General features: G+C 46.3%; 1 protein-coding gene across 4 annotated transcripts in view; it reads right to left on the reverse strand.

Moving 5' to 3' along the window:
• Window positions 1–22,420, reverse strand: part of LOC119168526 (focadhesin) — a 677,649-nt gene that overhangs the window by 415,701 nt on the left and 239,528 nt on the right. For all 4 annotated transcript variants that reach the window (XM_075890929.1, XM_037419929.2, XM_075890931.1 and 1 more), the window contains 2 exons: window positions 19,996–20,212; window positions 10,016–10,154 (listed from right to left, as the gene is read on the reverse strand). In XM_075890929.1, the coding sequence (XP_075747044.1) occupies window positions 10,016–10,154; window positions 19,996–20,212 (356 nt within the window). The remainder of the gene's footprint in view (window positions 1–10,015; window positions 10,155–19,995; window positions 20,213–22,420) is intronic.

Here is a 22,420-nt window from a genome sequence, read left to right on the forward strand (position 1 = left end):
TGGGTCCCCGAAGCAGCTCGCTATTTCTTTCTCAAACGCTTCCCAGGTTGTTACTGTTTCTTCGTGGTTTTCAAACCACACCAACGCCATCCCTTGAAGAAACAATCCGACGTTGGACAACCGGGAGGATGCATCCCAACAATTGTACTTACTCACACGGTTGAAGTGTTTCAGCCATTCGTCGACATCTTCTCCGACTCTCCCAGAGAAGCTTCATGGTACCATGTGTCGGGTCACGTAGCGCCAGACAAAGAGTGCGTGGTGTTGCCGTCAGCAATCGGATCCATAGAAAGCAGTGGAAGACCAGCCAGTCGGCGGCTTTGGCGTAGTTCTTGAGGTAGTGCTTCCGTGATCCTTCGCTTGGGATCGCTCCGTTGTACCCCGCACCTTCCACAAATCTTGTTACGGTGAGATGCCTTTATTTACAAGAGATGATAAATGCGAGAGTCCAGGGATCTGGCAGATCACCGCTCATGCCAACCACATTCGCCTCTTCTTCCACGTGTCCCCTCAGTATCATAGCAATATCAAAAGGTGTTAAGAGGAGCACTGATTACATGAAATTTCATGTCAAAGAGCATTGACACCATAGTTCAACAAGCTAATTCTAAACTTACGAATTCACGAGTTGACTAGCTCTGGCTCACACAAACTCAAATCGACCTGTGTGTCTGAATGGGTACGGGTGAATATTATTTTGGAGAGGTTGAGTACGAGTAAGTCTGTTGGAAAAAAATTGTTACAATCATCTTTGTCCCTGTAATCTTGGTTAAAAAGAAAGATGGCTCATGACATTTCAGCACTGATTATCGTCGCCTCAACGCTATCGCCAAAACGACGTATACAGCTAAACCCCTTTATAAGAGGCATGCTCTGGGCAGCAATTCTTGTCTGATACAAGCTGCCTCTTATAAGCAAGGTACCTCATATGCACTTTTATATCAACTCATATTTTACTGTAGACATACTGGTGTCTTTCATACCCGTTTGTTATATCAGTGTCTTTTATAAAGGGGTTCAACTGTATCCTCTTCCATGAATCGATACTGCTATCGATTGCCTTTCATCGACCTCCTACTTTTCATCTGTCAATCTGAGGTCAAGATATTGGCAAATGACGATGCACAAGGAAGATAAGAAAAAAAGATGGCATTCGTAATACCAGACAGACCTTTCTAATTTAATGTGATGCCATTCGGGCTGTGTAATGTACAAGCCACGTTTGAGCACTCCATGGACAACATCTTGCATGGTTTGAAATGGAAAGTGTGCATGTGTTTTTGGATAAAGTGGTCTTTGAACGCACATTTTGTGAGCACAACGCGTGTCTCGATCTTGTGCTAAATTGTCTAAGCAAAGCGTGTTTGGTGTTGAACTCGAAAAAATGCCATTTTGGAGAGCGTCAAACACTCATTTTAGGCCACGTAGTGGACAAGGAGGGGATATTACCTGATCCAGCAAAGACGGCTGCAGTAGAAACCTTCAACCAGCCTAGCTCAGCAAATGAACTACGGTGCTTTCTGGGACTATGTTCGTACTTCCATTGCTTTATTTCTGCGTTTGCTAATATTGTGCAGCCACTCACATGCCTGCTTCAAAAAGGCATACAGTTCGAAAAGACCCCAGGATGTGCATCCACTTTTCGTTAACTGAAGTTCTGGTTGACATGCCATTTGATTCTCCGACATTTCATCCCTATGGCTCCCACAAAAGAGCAGTCGGACGCTAGGGGCATTGATGTCGGTGCTGTTTTGCTTAAGACCAAACAACATGCCATGGCATATGCCAGTCGCTTCCTAAGCAAGTCTGAGCATAACTACACCGTCACGGAAGAGGAGTGTCTTGCAGTGGCCTTTTTAGTACAATGCTTCTGGTCATACCTTTACATGCGAACCTTTATCATTGTGACAGACCACCATTCTCTGTACTGGATTGTCAATCTGCATGATCCATTTGGTCAACTTGCACATTGACACTGCATCTACAGAAGTACAACTTTAAGGTTGCATATAGAAGTGGTCGCCGGCACGCTGACGCCGGCACGCTGACGCGACCTCGTGGGAAGCGGCTGCCGCTTCCCACGACGGACTGTGACATGGACAACTTCGACAGGTACATTGCATCACTGAAGCCAAAATTTCCTGACAAGAATGCATTTAGGCCTGAGTAGCAAAAGGACAGTACTCTACAGCAACTTCTTGCTAGCGGACGAAATTCAACGGTGGCTCGTTTTTGCATATGCGACGTGCTAATATATAAGAACAACTATTGTACTGCAGGTTCGAGATATCTTCTAGTAGTCTGCAAGAGTTTCCGCATATCATTTTGAGAGCCATACATGAAAATCAACATCCGGCCATTTAAGAGCAACGAGGACTGTCTACCGCCTTCAAGAAAAATATTACTCACCCAAGATGCACCAGTCTACTACACAATATGTGTCTAGCTGCAATGGATGTGAACCTCACAAGCGTCCTACAAGTATGCCTCTTGGTCGACTAAATCCTGTGCCTTCTCCAAGAACTCCATTTGAGCAAGTTGGAAATGACCTCCTTGGGCCCTTTCCATGGTCCTCCAATAGAAATCATTGAATTGTCGTGTGCCGATCATCTGACCTGATACTGCGAGAAGGCAGCTATATCATCGGCTACTGCATGCAATGTGTGCCCCTTCATGCCGTGCTCTGTGATTGTCACACATGAATCTCCAAGTCATTTTATTGCGATAGCAATTATATGGACACTTTCGGCTGGATTTTGCCGCCGGCGTCAACGTCGGCGTCATGCATCGTGTATGTATGTGTATTTATGTGCATGAAAATGCAAGAAAGAAAAAAATTAAGAAAAAAGCTCTCCGACGCGCAAAATCGAATGTGGGACCTCTGCGTCGTGAAAGCGAGGCGTTAACCACTGAGCCATCCCGGAGAATTCTTCACCGATCAAACAGCACGCTATTTATATCTACCACTTTGTCACGGACGGCTATTTTCGGCGACACCGCGTCACGGCAATTAACGGGCGCCGTACTCCCCGACTGACCGTGAGAAACGGCGGCACATGAAAGGGAACCGATAAGTGCAAAATGGGGGTGCTCTCCTTAGAACGTCGCCGCCGACAGTTAATCCTTTTGTAACCGTGGCGACGTCTGCAAGGTCGTAGAAGGCCGCGGTATACCCCGTACAAGGATTAGACTACAAGACGCCCGGCTGAGAGCTAAGTGGTTGACCGTTCCCACGGAGAAAAGCGTGGGAAACGCTCTGGTGGCCAAGCCGTATTACAACAACCCGACAGGTTGTCACTCTCGCTAGTTGCGGGCCCTCTCCCTATTAAAAAGGGGTGGGGTCAAAATATTTTTGGGGCGGAGTTTCCCCTCAATTAAACGCGCATGATTGGACCCAGGTAGAGGTCTCTTGTCCCCAAGGAAGAGAGCGAGGAGACACGAGGGGGATTTAAGCGCAGGATTTTGCCCTGCTAGGCAGACTAATCGCTGACCAAGATGGTGTAGAAACAGATCAACAAGCATCTCTTCTAGAAGTTTTTAGTGTGGCTCTGTATCGGCTGGCCACCTAAACTTAGCCGTTCGTCTAGTTGTGACGCGATACGTCTGCAACGTAGACATCGGGACTTCGCCTCGAGTTAGCTCAACCTGCTCGAAGTCACCTGCAAGCACTAGCCTCCCGGAGCCACCAGCGTTGCAACACCGCCGACATCGCAGTCGTGCCAGAACTCTCTTCGACTTCTCGCATCCGATCGTCGGGGACACAACGCTGCCGGTCATCACACGTATGCCTTCACCTGTTTATATCTTCGAACTTTCTACTCCGTCGTTCTATTCTTGTTAGTTTGTGTAGTTTGTAATAGTTCTCTCTCGTAAGCTGATTTATTGTTTCTGTTATATATTTCTTTAGTTGTATCAAGTGTTGATGTAATTTGTTAGTTGTATTGAAGTGTTGTATTAGATCCCTTGTGCTGCAATATTACTAGAGTAAAGTTGTTTTGTTTTCTCACGTCTCTGATCTCTTCACTGTCTCTGCTTGCGTACGGAACGAACCAACCTGCTGTCATTCCCGTCGCCGACTTCGCGCTGGCGACGCTAGAGTGGCAGCTTGTAACAAAACTGGCGTCCGCGAGACAGGACGTTCCGTACAAGAGTAAGACAGTGAGGGGTGAACGAGAACCGCGCGGACAGCGTGGTGATAGAGCCGCACAGTTGAAGCAGTTGCATCCTGCAATGATTGCGCTGTTTTTATAGTGGCATTATAGTGACACTTGCAGTATGGAGTGTATGGATCTTGATAAGTGGATCGCGTACGGTAAACAGTTAGGCCTCGAGGGCACCGAACTGAGACAATGGGCTAAGGAGCAGCAGGAACAGGCGCAGGCGTTAGCCAGAGAAGAGCGGGCACTGGCCCGGGAGGAAAAAGAAAGGGAGAGAGAACGGGAGGAAAAGGAAAAAGAAAGGGAGAGAGAGCGCCAAGAAAAGGAAAAAGAAAGGGAGAGAGAGCGCCAAGAAAAGGAGAGAGAGCGCAAAAAAAGGGCGAAAGAACGAGAAGCAGCAAGGAAAGCGGCAAGGGAAGCCGGAGAACGGGAGGTGCAGTTACTGCAATTAAAGATTCGCCTCAGTGAGGGTAGCAGGGTGAGCCGATCCAGCAGTGAGCACGGCGATGCCGGCGAGGAACTGGCATTTGAGCGAGACACATGGTGTCAAGGGCTACTCACGGTTCTGCCTTGCGAGGCAAATGAAGCTGTTGCGCGACTCAGTCAGCAGAATGCGAACAACTACGAGGTAGTTAAGGCAGAGATGCTCCGGATGTTCGGAACTTCTGTCTGGACAAAAGAAGAGCAGCTCAGACAAGAGTCTGAAAGAAAGCGCGAAGCAGAAAGACAAGAGTCTGGAAGCAAGGCGCGTCGGAAAGCGTTGGACATTGAAGCGCGTCATGAAACGCCAGAACCAGAAATCGCGCTAGAAAAGGACCCGCATATTCTCGAATGCATCCATATAAATGATGTAGAGAACGAGGCCTCGGCCGGTATCGAGGTAGAGACAGTATCAAAAAACGGTCCTAGCGAGGATGAGGTGTGTGCCAGCCGCCCTAATGGACTCAGTAAGAAGCTGGAAACCATCCTCATGCCTCGAGAGGACGCCTCGAGATCGTCACATGCAGATAGGGTTAGCACAGTGGCTAAACACAGCGAGAACGCGACGCTTCAGGAGTGCAGCTATGCCATCGGAGAGGGCCCAGTTAATGGTTTCATCAGCATTAACAAAGATAATTTGGCCCGGCAGTCCATCGTGACACCGAGTTCAAAATGTTTGAGCGTGGGGCAAAATGTAGCACAAGCTCCAACGAGCTTCCCAACCACTCAGTTCCCGACGCGGCATGATGATGGCATCGAGAGAAAGGGGGCAAGCAAACATCGCCGAAAACGAAAGAGGCGGAAGCGCACTGCGCTGCGCAAGCCTAGGACAGGTCCCACTCAGTCGCAAGAAAGACGAGAGGGTAGGCCGTTAATCCGTTTCAAGAAACGTCAATGGTGGCGTTCATGGAGGCACAAGTGGCGAGCCAGGTGTAGAGGGAGGAAACGAGGTACGCCACCCCAACGCAGCGGGCGGTTCAGTTCGACAACTTCGGGAAAGCGGCCTTTGCCGAAGGGTAAGAGTCGAAAGGGCAGAGTGGCTGAATACCGCTCAGGGGTGAATGCAAAGAGAAAATGGCACAGGCTCCCTCCGAGCTACTGGCGTCACTTTCAAATTCCTGAGGGGAACAGGCCAAAGTGGAAAATGAGGTGTCACGGAAGTGCACTGCTTGGAGTTTGTGCATTTTGTAGCCTCTGGTGTGCTCGACAACCGCCGGGACCGCGACCCCATCGTGTGCGATTAAAAGCACGATGAGAAGAGGGTTCACGTTCAGTATGAGTAACTTTTGCACAGGCATGTTAAATATTGTTACTGAGTGTTGCATTGGAAATGCAAATTTGAGTCATTTTAATTTTGTAAGTTACATGATGCGGAGTAAATTTTTGAAAAGGAAAACCGCCGAACTAAAGGTTGAAAATTGAAGTCCGGTAATCATTTGTACGAATATACCGAGAAGGTAAAAACTAAAAAATTGTTCTGTTTTTTTTTTAGTGTTTCAAAGGTTTAGTTTGATATCGTATGCCTTTACTGTCATGTGGATGTGGCGTGAATTGGCATTTAAGGAAGAAGATATTAATATAGACCAGATGATTTCGTAAAATGGTTAAGTTTGGCGCAACACAGTGGAGTTGTTGTTGCGCGCATTGAGAATTGAGGTCTATGAGCATGTTATTTTTTTTTCCTTTCGTCGGTTGTTTTCCGTTTGTATGTGCGTATTTCATTGTATAAGAAGTGTATTTTGAGTTATTTTCTTTTTGCTTGGTGCATTGGTTGTTTTACTTGTGTAATGCACATTGAAAGATTGCACTACAGTTGAGGAGCGCACCTGTTCCGTTTTATTTTGTAGTATACATTCGTGCAGTGTATTCTGTATTGATGGCTGCCGTACACGGCTATTTCTTCTTCTTGTTTGTATGGCGCCTTGATATTATTGCGTGTAAATGAAGCTGGTACTCTAACAATTGTTTGCTTTGCCTTTTGTTGTTACTTTGGTGCACTCTGCCTATCTATGTTGTGTATGAGAGGGACAGTCCTCATGCCTTCCTTGTTGGTGGTGTTTTGTTCCTTGTTGTCGAAAAAATTCCCCTCCGTGCGAACAAATGTTATGAATAACATTCTGAAAGTGGGGGGCAATGTCACGGACGGCTATTTTCGGCGACACCGCGTCACGGCAATTAACGGGCGCCGTACTCCCCGACTGACCGTGAGAAACGGCGGCACATGAAAGGGAACCGATAAGTGCAAAATGGGGGTGCTCTCCTTAGAACGTCGCCGCCGACAGTTAATCCTTTTGTAACCGTGGCGACGTCTGCAAGGTCGTAGAAGGCCGCGGTATACCCCGTACAAGGATTAGACTACAAGACGCCCGGCTGAGAGCTAAGTGGTTGACCGTTCCCACGGAGAAAAGCGTGGGAAACGCTCTGGTGGCCAAGCCGTATGACAACAACCCGGCAGGTTGTCACTCTCGCTAGTTGCGGGCCCTCTTCCTATTAAAAAGGGGTGGGGTCAAAATATTCTTGGGGCGGAGTTTCCCCTCAATTAAACGCGCATGATTGGACCCAGGTAGAGGTCTCTTGTCCCCAAGGAAGAGAGCGAAGAGACACGAGGGGGATTTAAGCGCAGGATTTTGCCCTGCTAGGCAGACTAGTCGCTGACCAAGATGGTGTAGAAACAGATCAACAAGCATCTCTTATAGAAGTTTTTAGTGTGGCTCTGTATCGGCTGGCCACCTAAACTTAGCCGTTCGTCTAGTTGTGACGCGATACGTCTGCAACGTAGACATCGGGACTTCGCCTCGAGTTAGCTCAACCTGCTCGAAGTCACCTGCAAGCACTAGCCTCCCGGAGCCACCAGCGTTGCAACACCGCCGACATCGCAGTCGTGCCAGAACTCTCTTCGACTTCTCGCATCCGATCGTCGGGGACACAACGCTGCCGGTCATCACACGTATGCCTTCACCTGTTTATATCTTCGAACTTTCTACTCCGTCGTTCTATTCTTGTTAGTTTGTGTAGTTTGTAATAGTTCTCTCTCGTAAGCTGATTTATTGTTTCTGTTATATATTTCTTTAGTTGTATCAAGTGTTGATGTAATTTGTTAGTTGTATTGAAGTGTTGTATTAGATCCCTTGTGCTGCAATATTACTAGAGTAAAGTTGTTTTGTTTTCTCACGTCTCTGATCTCTTCACTGTCTCTGCTTGCGTACGGAACGAACCAACCTGCTGTCATTCCCGTCGCCGACTTCGCGCTGGCGACGCTAGAGTGGCAGCTTGTAACACACTTACCGCTGCTGTATTTTTGGCATTATCAGAAGGATGGCGCAATGAGCGCACGACGCCACATCGCGCCGCAGCGCCCGCTCTAATCTCCTAGGCATACTTTGCCCGGCTTAAAGAAGGGAAGCGACGCTCCCTCGAGTGCCCTTATTTCGTGGTTGCGAGGAGGCAAGGACCGTACGTCTTGGCTGGCCTCGGGCTTTAAGTCGATCGATTCTGCTGTAGTTACCAGGTGCACAAAGGTCACTGCAATCATTGTAGTCTCCGTTCGCGAAAAGCACGCGCTTTTCAAACTCAGCAAAGTAACAAATGAGACACTTAATGGCGTGCATCCGTACATGTGAGTACGTTTCGAGCGTAATTTTTTCGCGAAAAACTTGGAGCACGTTTTGATCTGCTTTCCATTCTGCGCATGACATTCCAAATTGTTGCTTTTGCATTCATTGCTTCATCTTTGAGGCAAAGCTGTGACTTTTTAGTGGCCATGGATGCCTGTTTACGGGAGATGTGGTCGAAGAGATGCTTCGTCCATGCCCTTTATTTTTCGACACTCTACGCCTTGACCCTGTGAAACAAACGGTCTTGCTTAATGCATAAACAGAACTATTACAAACATGCTGTCCATAAATGTCTCATCTAATCAAAAACTGGGATGATGTTCAGCCTTCATTACTTATTGCCTTAACACTGCACATCATGAAATTGCCAGCCACAGTCCCTTCTTTCGTTTTTACGCTAGACCGCCACGCTGTACACTCAACATGATTTTCCCACTTTTATACCAAGACAATGTCTGCATATATGAGACTATGTGCCGTGCAGAAGAGGCCTAATATTTCACTCATTTAGCACTCTTGCTTTGCAAGAATGCTTGAAGATACGATTCGACTGATGACCCTGTCATATCAGATATGAACACGGTGACTTGGTGTGCCTTTGAACTCCAGTGAAAAACGAGAATTATGTGAAAAACTGCTGGCACACTACGTCAGAACAATGTTGTTATCAACCGAATTAGCGAAATGACTTACTGCATCGCTTGCCTTCACGCCAATGGCGAACGTTCTGCAAAGGCTGAACTTACACATATTGTTTGTTTAAAACGATTCATTCCTAGAGAGATTGACTGACTCACCCAGTGGGCTTCGTCTGCCTGAAGGAAGATGTTGTAATCATAGCTTGAGTATGTGCACTTGTGTGCAGTGGGTCTGGGGTTGAAAGAGGTAAAGAGGAATGAGACGTGCCTTGCGATAGCGACAACCTTGGTTCAAACTCAAGGGCACTAAGACTACAGCTGCGTCCCATCTCAATACACCTCATTCTTAGATGTGACAATATCTTTGTGAGGGTTAGTCCGTGTGAGTCTGGCTCTGGAAAAATTTTGTTAGCCTAAGTGAGCCCACAAGAAAATATATTCCATGAGTGAGTCTGAGCGAGCTTCACAATTTTTGCTGACCTATCATGCCAACCCACACTGTCATTCTGCAATGGTTGCCCGTCTTGCACTAACTGCATAGTCAACGCAGGCCTAGTAGATGCTGATCCACAAATACGCATTCACTGGGAAAATAACGAGCAGCAAGAAGCATGGGCAGCTGCTTGCAGACTAAGTGGAATCGGAAGGTTCTTGTTCAAACAATTACAGATAGTTTGTATAAAGCATCACTGATTTGACATGCTGACGTATGCGACACTGGCGAGACTGAGAAGGCCAAGAGAGGAGAAGCAATTGTTTCTTGGAACTAGCAGCGCATCGTCGGCTTATGGTACTGCCACGTGTGGCATCGGTGATTGTGACTACATTATGAGCACGATGTATGTGCGTGCTTACTTGAAATATTTGGAAAAATATCTATGGCACTTTGAGGGAATTTAACAGACTAAGGACACAAATTTTCAGAAACCACTGTTGTAATTTTTTTTTGAGAAATTCATTACTGTGCCAGTCGAGAGTTGGCAACTACAAAACACCCAAATTGGCTCAATCACCGTTATCTCCTTCTCCGCAAACATAGCCATGAACAGCTACATGTAGAATATGCTATTTGCTCATGCTGGCTTTTCTAGGAGTAGCTGCCTGTATTATACAGAGAGGTACATACCATGCAAAACTTGGTCGTCCTCAATGGCAACCAGCAGGTCGAGGAAGCAGTGTCCTGGGGTGTAGGTTAATAGTTCCTCGGGTGAGCGACCCAGATCCATGGGAGTCTTGGAGGCAGGAACCTTCAAGTTCACCTTGGCCTGCAGCATACATAAAAAAAAAAACTACAAGTTACTTGGCAGGCACAGGTTGGTAAGTGTCTGTCAGTAGCACAGATGAGGGATGTTTTATCTGCCAAAATGTCATGCTAGAAAGCCTCACTAATCAATTTCTTTTAAAATCTGCAAGCATATGCCAAGGAGCTACATTTAAGACAGTCACATCTTAAATACCTCATGTACTTGTGGTGTGATGCATGAAATGTGCAGATGTGTGCATACTGTACCACACCAGAACATAATGTCCACACAACACCAAACCAGATATGAGCAGAAGATGTTGACGTAGTGCTGAATGTTTTCTACTGTGATGTGTTTTCAATTATTTGAAATAAATCTTTTAGTAATTGTATCGTATCGCGCCTCACTCATGCGCTACGCACGATAAGCTCAAGGGGCTTCGCCCAATCTTGATGCTATCGCGTGTTGATCAAAGGGGCGTTGCCCAGAGTGTATTATAAATGCGAAGGACTGAATAAACGGAGCAGCACTAGCTGCCTGACGCACGCACCTGCTGTCACGCTGATCTCTGGGCCCATACATGGTGTCAGAAGTGGGTTAATAGTTTCAATTATTTGAAATAAACCTTTTAGTAATGACATTGACAGTATTGATGCACCAATGTCCTCACCTATGTCAACAACACCCAATACTTTCTTCTTTGAGAGGCAAGGCTCAATCTTCACCCATGAACTGACCAAGAATAACCACCTCCAGTTTTAAGACCTTAAACTGCATTTCACCGACATTCACGTTTGCTGGTCATACAACCCAAGGTCAAACAAAGCTTTTGCCTTACATGAGCGTACACTCCAAACGAGGCATCGTCATGTCTGGTGTCTTCTCAGCCGTACTGAAATCCTGTGCACCCTCAGTTGTCACCAGTTTCAATAGTCAGGTTAAATGTCCGTTGTTTCCTGAGTATTTGGATCACTTAATCCACAGTGCTTCTGAAAGCACACTTCAGAAAATAAAGTCAACTGAAAAGAAACAGCAACTCTCGAATCAACAACTTTCTTTTGCAGTGCCATATTTTCATTATCTATCACACAACACCAAGAAACTAGTGGAGAGGCACGGGATTGGTGTCATGTTTTCACATCACGTAAGCTTAAGAAAGTCTGGCCTATGCTAACTAAAGAAAAAGATGGGCTTGGCGAGTGCAAAAAGAACCATAAGTCTGAGTACACTAAAAGAGTATCAAATTTCAATTATGAAATTCCGTTCTGTGGCCAATCGTATATTTGTCAGACTGGACGCTGCTTCAATGAACGCATGTAATAACATAAATCATCCATGCGCATTGGCACAAGCACTAATTTTCCCTTACACTGCAAGAACTGCACAGCAGTTTTTCATAGCTAGAAACAAAACTCCTTTCCAAGGCAAGAACAAGAACAGAAAGAGATCGCCCAGGCATTCTGCATGAAAAAAGAGGTGACACATGTGTTAGTTCACCCTCATTATCTTTAACATGCAAAAAAGAAAGATTTTTTTGATGGGCATACAAGGTTAAGAGACAGTGGGATTGGGCATGTTAGTAACATATAGAGCGTGCCAAATGAACATCTGTACAATGTTGATCGCTATAAACAAGGGTAGCTGACTGTTCATTGCAGCACGTGTGAGTGCAGGCCAAGGCTTTCAGATTGCATTATAGTTGCAACATGTAGGGAGTGCATGACATGCGAGATCATAGAGGCAAAAAAGGTATGGGTATTAAAAAATAATTCTGTTAGCACCCCTTCTGTTGCACTCACCCATAAAGAAAAGTTGTTCCTCTGTTTGGCTTTGTGAGGTTCTTGAGCAATGTTATTGTTTTTTGCGCATGACTGATGCAACTGGTGACTGTATAAAAGTGAACACTTTCGTAAGAAATCAATTATTGGCAGTTTAGCACTTTATCTTGTCTATTCCCCTGCACTGCCAAGCCCTCTCTATCATAGAAGGTTCTTGCCAAAATTGTAACATGCATGTTGTATTCCCACATTTTTGCAGAATGTAAGGCTATCAGTGCAACTGCTCCGTGACCAATTATTAATTGCATCTTCACGAAAAAAACACAGTTGGTAGTCTGAGCTTTGTATGTCCGTGTTCTACGTGTGCAATGTGTTGTCTTCTCGAGCAATTTAAACATGTCTTCAAGTCTCCGCAAGAATCGCGGAGTAAATCTGAAATGTTACAAAATCTTCCAAGGGAACTGGCCTTTGCAAGGCTGTGTATAATTTCTTTAGCGCTCATGTGTATATGCGCCGTACCTTCTCAAGCAAAGAAAGTGGAGAAGGCAAGTGCGAGAGCAGAGCTGGGGGAGAAGGAGAAATCACGGTGACAAGTTGGGCAAGCAAAAACCCTCAAAAAGAAAAGAGGTGGTGCGGTGGGGTTACAAGTTTTGCTGAATTCTGGTTGTCAGCAGTATGGCATGTAGACAGTAGATAAGGTTTCAAGCTGCCCATTGTAGCACAAGTACTTTTCATTGCAGTTTATAATATATGCAAAAACAGCAGCTACTGGATGGCAAAATAGTTTGTACACCATACTTTATTATATTTAAATAGCTTGATTCAGTAATTAAACTTTCATTGAACTTGACCTGAAGGATTCTGAAAAATACCGTATTTACTCACATAATCATCGCACTCGCATAATTGTCGCACCCCCCACATTGCCCAACAAAGATACGATGTCTTTTTTTCCTCGAGTAATTATCGCACCCCCGACAACTGACGCAATAATGTTGTCTGCTCGTTCCAGCCACTGATGATGATAGTGTACGCCATCTCGCGCCATCTCTTAAGCATTAAGAGTACTATTGCACAGAGATTCAATCCAATCCAAGCCAAGCCGAAGTGGCCAGTGCGCGTTGCGGCGTGTTTTGTATGTTGTGTCGGTAATCTTGGCATGTTATTGGGCGATACTGAAGCTACACGGCTGCTTCAAGTTGCAAGTGATAGATCATGCGCTAAACAATGGCAACAGTGTCGCGGGTAGGCCCTTCGGGGCCTACAAGTTTTCTGTTCGCTACTGGTGACGGCAGCTGAAAGCCACTAAGACGCGTTGGGCCTGCCGTGTGCCTAAAACTGGGATTGATGGTAAACTTTATTTCTTCAGAAGGAAACTGCGGGCGATTCTGTTAAATAGCCATCAGCCCAATACTGACAACCTACGCTTACCTTTTGAGGACTCCTGTTGAGCGAGAAACACCACCGCTACGCCCGCAACGCCCACAAGCTTTGCGTATGGTATTCTAGTTCTCGACTTTTTGCTTCCACTTTTTGTGTCTCAAATAAATCTTGCCTTGTATTGAACCTCTGCTTTTATTGTTGAGGTAAGTTTTAATTAGTACTTCTTGAAGCTTGCTGTTAGTTGCTGGTGTGAGAATCTTGACTTGCGGCCACTTCGTTTTCTTTTTCACTCTGTACGTTTTCGTAGAAAGCTTTCCCCGCGTAATTCTCGCACCCCCCAACTTTGCATCGGTTTTCCGGCAAAAAAAAGTGCGAGGGTTATGCGAGTAAATACGGTATGTTTAAAGGGCCAATAAACAACCCCGAGGTACAAAAATTTTAATGAAAAGAAATATGCACGCTTTTGGTGGGTAAACACGCTGCCGCAAGAATTTCGCAAATACGTGTTACAATAAGGAACTTACAGGGGTTAGAGCATCCAATTCAGCTGGCCTCAAATGTTTGCACGGCCGGTCACTGCCATTTTCTGGCAAGGCATAGCTCATCGTCGTGACTCTGCCCATTTCGACAAAGCAACACGACGTCTGCGATAAGTCATTGGTGTGCAACCAAGAATCGGGCAGGCTTCCCCCCACCCCATGAGATTGTATTATATAGTGGCAGGAGGGGAGACACACGGAACGAGCACCTTTCCCCTTGCCGTATAGAAGTGAGATGCCTTTAATTCTCGGAGGCTTTTGAGCTGGCAATACTGCTTCAGTGAGTTGTGCAGAAGTCACTAGGGGTCCATTTGTCCGTCTCAACGACACCACACGGCACGAAGCGGGTATAAATGTCCATGTATAACAAAACACCTAGTGTATACACAACACTCAATTGTGCACGGGTGTTATAGACTGTTTAGTAAATGGGAGTGATACCCTATTGAAAAAATCACATTATCACATATTCTTTGAACAATTTTCTGAACACAATCTTTAAACCATGTCCGAAAAAGCTGTTCATCGGTCAACTCCTTGGACAGCTTCACGTCAATAGTCCTCATTGCACGAAAGAGGCTCGGCGGATAAATGTCATGCAGAACATTGTCAATGCAAGACTATTCTTTAGTTTCAAACGATCTTGGGGAGATCAGTTTCTATTGGCTCAAAAAATAGACCATATTTACTCGCATACTAAATGCACCCCCAACTTCAGTCGTCGAAATTCTGATTTTTTTTCCCCGCTTATTAAACGCACCCCCTACATTTATCTACTGTAGCCCTGCCAACCGACACATGGCGCTTCCTTCCCCTTTCGATCTCTTCCGTTTTACAGCGAGATCTGTAATGCGATCACAACTTGAGTCACGCGCAGTTGTCTGCCACCGCCGCCACCGATGTCCATTATCACATCGCGCGAAATTAGAAAAAATACCTAGCACCAAAGACACAGTGGGGCTCAAAACCCGGGTCTGCTGGGTGCCAGCCCAGTATTCTACTACTGAGCTACATTGGTGCTTGTGAATTGTTGGCAAACTCGCCTTAGGCATGCTTGATGTCAGGAAAGCAATCGCGTTAATACAACTTATCAAACATTTCGAAACAGCCAAAGAACAACCACTCCTCTCACAATGTGAATAGCCTAACAAGTGGGCCGTCCAATGCTCCAATCCATTACAAAAGCTCGTTCTTGTTCCCCTATTAACGGTGGCGCATACCCACTTCAGCCATAATTCCTTATCATTGTCAGCCACTGCATGAACAATTGGCACGAAATTCCCTGCAAGTGTTTAACGGATACCACACTTTTCAGAAGAATGACGAAAAATAGCATAGCGAATGCCGGCCTACTACCCAAAAGTTTATTATTAATGCTCTAGTGAGTATCAAGCAAGTGTGCTTGCAGTAGTTAGCCAATGAGTGTTTTGAGAAAAGGCTCTGAAAGGCCACTCTTCTAGCTTTCGCTGTGACTGTGCTGCGCTTTCCGCGCAGGCCTGGCATTTTTTTTTTATTATGCCGACTCTTCTCGGCTTGCTTCCTCTTTCCCTTCGACAGCTGCCATGCGGTGCATTGCTTTTCTTTTTATCTGTGCGCGGCACGTCCCCAATTATTTTAAATTACCTATGCACCACAATACGGCTCATAAACGGTGCGAGTGTAGACATCACAGCTGATAAGCACACAGCAAGTGAAGGTCATGAAACTGCCCGCGCCAGCTGACGGTCGCATCATGCAAATACGAAACTTAAGGCCCAATCACATGCAGGCAATTTTTGAACGACGACGACAGAATTTGCTGTTGTCATGGCAGTTGCGAAGGGCCATTCATCACCACTGCGTCACAGGTATCTGGAAAACCATAAAAAAATCATTTCTTCCAGAAAAAAAAACGTAGCCTGGAAGATGTCGGCTGCGGTGCCAAGACATACACCTATATGCTGGCTTTCCTCACCAACCGCACTGCCACTGTAGGAATCGCCAATATCAGGAGCGACCTTTTTCAACTCCCTAACAAAGGCACGCCGCAGGGCTCAGTGATATCACCAGTGCTTTTCAACTTGGCCCTCCTTAAGCTCCCACGTCTCTTGGACGCTGTCCCTGGGATACATCACGCGTTATACGCCGATGATATCACTATGTGGACAAGAGGTTCAAGCACGGGTGAACAGGAGGACCGACTTCAAGAGGCGGTTAACATCACTGAAGGATATCTCAAGACCTGCGGCCTCCAATGTGCTCCGGAAAAGTCGCAACTGTTAGTACTTGCGGCACGCACTCGGGGTAGACCACCAAGCTACAACACTCCTGACCCACAAGTCTTTCTACAGGGAGTCCAAATACCCCAAGTTGACACTCTTCGAGTCCTCGGACTACACATACATAAAGATGGGTCTGGCTCCGCTGCCCTACCCCGGCTACAGAACACTGTGACACAGCTCACCCACCTAATCCGAAGGGTGGCTAATCGCCACAGTGGCTTCAAAGAGCATGACACCCTAAAAATGGTACAAGCTCTCCTTTACAACGGCGTAACGTACAGAACTCCCTACCTAAACCTGAAGACAGCAGAGAAATAAAAACTTAATCTGCTGATACGAAAGGCTACAAAGCTTGCCCTAGGACTGCCGCCAGCCGCCTCCACTGACCGACTGTTTCGCATGGGAGTTCATAATACCGTAATTACTCGAATCTAACGCGCACCTTTTTTCCGGTTAAGCGGGTTCATAAATCGCATGCGCGTTAGAATCGAGTACGAACAAAAAAATTACGGTCAATCTATTGCCATCGGCAAATCCAAAATGGCCGCCCCCTACGTGTGTCGGCATGGCGCGTCGGCCATTTCTGCCTATGTGTTTCCCATGTGCGACACTTCGTACGTGTGCTGAGGAGTTCGTCATCTTGTAGTGCATTAGCATCGACGGCATGGAAGGGCTGACTCCAAAAACTCGAGTGCACCACGATGCCGCTTTTAAAAGAAAAGTCATCGCGTGTGCAGAAACGGACGGAAATCGGGCCGCATCGCGGTCGTTCAGAGTTCCCGAAACGTGCGTGCGGGACTGGCGGAAACAAAAGCAGAAGATTGTGGACAGCAAAGCTTCCCGCAAAGGCTTCAGTGGACCACAGCAGGGTCGGTTTCCGCAAATTAAAGAGCTGCTCGGCGAGTATGTGCTTGAGCAGCGAGCGGCACAGCGGCCCGTGACATTAGAACTGCTCCAAGTGCGGGCTATGCAATTAGTCTTAGAAAAAAGTCTAATGCAGAGCCAGTTTAAAGCAAGCAGGTGCTGGCTAACTAACTTTATGAATAGGAAAGGCTTTTTCCTCCGAAGGGGAACATGCATATGCGAAAAGTTTTGCGGAGGAATACGATGAAAAGCTTCACACTTTGCAGAGGTTCGTCCTAAACTTGCGGCGCAACAGCGGCTACCTGCTTGGGCAAATCGGGAATGCCGATCAGAAACCTCTTTACTTCGACATGCCTGGCACCACAACCGTCGAGAAGAAGGGGGCGAAGCAAGTTCATGTGCTGACATCGGTCCACGGTAAAACTACAGTGACGGCAATGCTCTGTTACACGTCAGATGAGCACAAGCTTTGCCCGTACCTCATATTTAAATGGAAGACGCTCACGAAAGGAGTCGTTTTTTCGAGTGGTGTGATCGTTTGGGCCAGCGAGAAAAATGGGTGCGCGTTGCAATCGATGTCTTACGTTTTTTTTTTTTTTTTTCGCGGTGGAAATCGGGTGCGCGTTACAATCGATGGCGCGGTAGAATCGAGTAAATGCGGTATGTGGGAAGAACTCACCGAAGCACACCTCATCAACCAGGTCGAGACTCAAGCTGTCACTCACAGGGCAAGCCGTCCTTCGACGCACAGGATACCAGACCACCCTAGAACCCAACGAAGAACGCAAAGGCAAAATACCGTCACAGCTGCGAGAAAGCCTTAAAATTCAGCAGATCACTCGGAACATGCATCCTTAACATCACCGAGAAAGGCGGCTCGCCAAAGTTAACATGATCCGGAAAAAGCATGGCAATGACCCGCAGGCGTGATACGTGGACGCAGCCAAATATCCGGGACGTAATGCCTTTGCGATTACCATCGCAGATTACAAGGGCGCGGTACTGGCATCGGCAACTATCCTCGCCAAACGTGCGGAAACAGCTGAAGAGGCTGCTATTAATCGCCACCCAGACAAGTGAGAATCCCATCGTGGTCTTTACGAACTCACAAACAGAGACACGGAACTACCTGAAAGGCAGGGTCTCCACGGTGGCGATTAGGCTACTAAAGCGCATGGACAATCCTCCTCCCTACACATGCATCGTGTGGATTCCGGGTCATGAAGGTCTCGAGGGAAATGAAGCGGCACACACCGCAGCCCGCGAATGCGTCAACCGGGCATCATCAAAAAAGCCACCATCATTGAACAGGTACAACGTGGTTGGCTGCAGGCAGAGGTGGGGAGGGACTTCAAAATTTCGAAGCAAACTGTTTCGAACTTTATCAAAAACAAGGCGAAGATCTTGTAAGTGGCTGCCAAATCAACCAGGGCTGGAAAGGAGAATGCGAGCCAATGTGTTTACCCAAAGCTCAAAGAAGCGCTCGTCGTGTGACTCAGTGCCATGATCGCTAAGAAAATCGCGGTGTCAGGCGACATCCTGAAGCAGAAGGCGGAGGTTGTCGCGCTTCAGATGGGCATGAAGGATTTCAAGTTCAGCAATAGATGGCTTAGCAATTTCAAGGGCCACAATGACTTGAAGTTCAAGACGATGTGCGGGGAAAGCAGCGCCGTCAACGATTCCGTTGTCACCGGATATCAGGATGAAAAGCTGCAGTCCTTACTTCAGATGTAACGATATTTTCAACTGCGACGAAAGTGGACTGTTCTACAAGCTGCTGCCAGAAAAAATGCTTGCATTTGCTCGTGACCCCAGCCACAGTGGCAAGCACAGCAAGGAGCGGCTCAATGTCCTCGTTGGCAGCGACATGTCAGGCAGCGAGAAGCTCCCGTTACTAGTAATAGGCAAGTCGAAGCTTCCAAGATGTTTCAAGGGGACTGTGACTCTGCCTGTTTTCTATGAAGCTAACAAAAGGCGTGGGTAATGCAGCAGTTATTCGAAGCGTACATGCACAAGCTGGACAGAAGGTTCTAGCAGCAAAATCGAAGAGTTCTGCTGTTTGTGAATAACTGTGCTGTGCATGGCCACATCAAGGAGCTAATGGCTACACAGATTCAATTTCTGCTGCCGAACACCATAGCAATCCTGCAGCCGATGGGGCAAGGCGTGATTTGGAACTTGAAGCATCAATACAAATCATGCAGGCTCAGCCACATGGTGCTCTGCTTCGACCAAGGGAAAAGCTACGCTGTTGACCTCACATCTACCGTCGGCATGCTAACGGAATCGTGGAAGGCGGTTATGCAAGAGAATCTACGGAACTGTTTTCGCCACGCGGGCTTCATGCTCGACGCTGAGACGGCCGTCTCCCCCTAAGTGGACAACGTGCAAGATGAACTGCCATACACTAATGTTGCCTTCGACGATCTGCGTGCTGCCGGCCTGTTGATTCCAGCCGGCATAATTTTTGAGGGCTTCGCCAACGCTGACAAAGACCTCGAGCTTTGTGTGGACTTGACCGATGATGAAATCATTCGTCATGTTACGGAGGATTCCGATGACTCCGACACCGAGAACGAAGATCACGTAGCACGTGATCTTATGAGCTGGCAGTTGATTTCATGTAAAACACATTTATAGTTACAGAACAGGTATGACAGTTTTGCCTTAGGTATTTTACTGTAGTGCCTTCAAACTGCCTTTCTTTCAGCTTTAATCGTGACTTTACTAGCACAACAAGAAATCTTACTGCCGGATATCAAGTTGAGTAAGCTGATGTTAATGAAATTGGTTATTTTCATATTGCCATATTATTTGAACATTCCTGCATCACTTTTTTCGTAAAAATGTGGCCTTTAAAAATTCACCTGAAATAAAAGGTTAAATTTTAGATTTACAAAGCTCTAATATATTGACATAAACTGAAGACTGTTACATTGAAGTTTAACTGTAATAACACAAAGGTGGTTACAGACAGACAGGACAGTGGGCCAGTTAGCTCACGTAAAGCACATGCAGAGGTTAGGTTAGGCCTCACCTCAGCAGGCATATGCTTGAGAGAGTGGCAGTTGGCTGGAAAAGCTGCAAGGGCACGGAAGGCCCCTCCCCGCACCACCGCAGCAGCCTCTGGTGTCATGGCCAGTCGCCAGAGGCGGCCCGCTGTGTCCTGTTCGTAGCGTTCGTACTCCACCGTAGGCACTGACACCATGGGCACCACAGACATCAATTCACACACAGCCTGCACAACCAGGGGCCTGTGGGGGACAAAGCATGACAGTGCCATGAATGGCATCGTGATAACTGTGATGGCTGAATTACTGCAGTTACTCCGGTTAACTCATGCCCACCTAAGTGTTTTATTTATTTCTGTTTTATTTATTGTTAATGAAAGGGTCGTTCATAGATTGCATGCTTTCCCTGCAGAGCGTGCCCATGCAAGACGGGCCACAGGAGATTGATGTGACACTGCAAGTGTGCCCTAACACCACATACACAAAAATATTCAAGCGGGAACTTCCCACTTGGGAATTACCTCAGTAATTCACACATGCACTATTATCTTGTTATTATGCATCAATATTAATGCTATTACATAGTTGTGAGCAGTCCCCCATCAAGTCTTCATAGAGCCTGACTGTAAGTGCACAATGTGATTAGATGTTGTCAGATTGACCGTGCTATTCAACTCACAGAGCGGCTGGTGCCACAATTCGTTACAATATAGCTGCTGCTTTTTGTCAGTTACAGAACAAGTTAGCTGATGATGAGCCCAAGTCTGGTGACAAGAGCCCAAGATGCATGGAACTGCAATTTTAGCCACCAAGAAACATGCCAGTACTACTTAAAGGCACTGACAACTCATTTTCCAAGACACATTTCTTTATGGCACGACAGAAAGCGCACTCTTCACAGAGTTTGTAGCTGCAGGAGTTAATCCCAAAAGCATGTAGCTATTTTACAAGCAGTATTTTTTTATCTGAAAGGCTCTAAATACCTTTCATCCAGCAATGCTGAGAATAGATAGCGATGCTGCCAGCTGCTTTTCTTGCCATTAGCGAAAGCTGTCGTCGTTCTGCTTTTGAGGGATTCTAGTAATTATGCTTAAACGACCCTGAAACGGTTTTGGCGACCTTGTAGAAATACATTGCGCCCAATAGATCAAATGCCAAAGATTATTTAAACCAGAGACCAATTTAAGCTCTCTGCATAAACTGTGTAATTTATTACAATGCTTTAAAGCAGTGAATCGGTGCAAATAGTTGCGACTCAGCCAAATGTGTTTTAAACCGCCCATTCACAGAGTGACGTACTCTAGCCACTTGATGAGGCCAGAGCACGTCAGCAGCCACGATAATGTGGCTACTGATCCGACTGGCTATCCTGGGCTGTAGAATGCACGGAAGTAAGGTCAGCTGGTAGGGTGGTGGCACCTGTCGGAGCAGATATGAACCACTTCACGATACTCTTTGTTGCCAGACAGCATGCGTGCTGCCAGGTGCACTATGTGATGGCCACTGTGGCTGCGCGCAGCCTGTCATCGCTCCATTTTCGAGGTCTAGACTGGTAAAATCTCAAATTGTTTAGTGCACTGATGAGAGCTCTGCAATGCCATTGTGCCTCATGAGTTGAGGAGGCCAGGCAGAGGTGAGAAGGAGGGTATGATATAATTTTTCATAGCAGTCTTGATACACCGCTTGTCACCAAATTTGTGGTGTGAATGGTTTGATGATGCTTTAGCCTAAATGTTGACAAAACTTCAAGAACACTGTTTCAGGATCCCTTAAGCACCTTTATTTTGGGCTCTTCAACTATTTTTGAAAACAACGAGCTGTTGCATTGAGATGATGTGGCATTAACACTTTCCCTGTATTTTTACCGCGTTGGTGTGCACCCGCACCGTGGTTTATTATTCAGCTTAATCACCTAAATAACCAGAAAAAGCGACTATACCATAATGCTAAAAAATTAACTCTCCGGACCGCTGGTTTTTGCACAAAGAAGCTGTTGCACATTACTTGTCCGTACAAAGAACCAAATTCACATTTTATAACACGACTCTTTTTAACATACTTAAAAACAAACCCGAAACGATTTTGCAATACAATTAGGCAAAGAGATGGAAACAAAATATTGCTTACTACACCATCTGGTGCTTCAGCGCTGATAATGACTGCGCAGCTACATTAAATGAAATTCTCGTAAATACCTTCTCACACACATTAATTCATGATTATCCCCTCCTTCGCCATTATATTCACTCTTTGATGAAACCCATTACATTTGATTCTTCTGGTATTCGCGCAATAATCAACAAGTTAACACTCTCTTCTTCTTGTGGCATCAACGAAATAAACTCTAAATTTCTCAAGAACGCAAAGGAATACTCTTCTATCATAGTACCGTATTTACTCGCATAACCCTCGCACTTTTTTTGCCAGAAAACGGATGCAAAGTTGGGGGGT

The sequence above is a fragment of the Rhipicephalus microplus genome, chromosome 3 (genome assembly GCF_043290135.1).
Source record: "Rhipicephalus microplus isolate Deutch F79 chromosome 3, USDA_Rmic, whole genome shotgun sequence".
NCBI classification, from domain to species: Eukaryota; Metazoa; Arthropoda; class Arachnida; order Ixodida; family Ixodidae; genus Rhipicephalus; species Rhipicephalus microplus.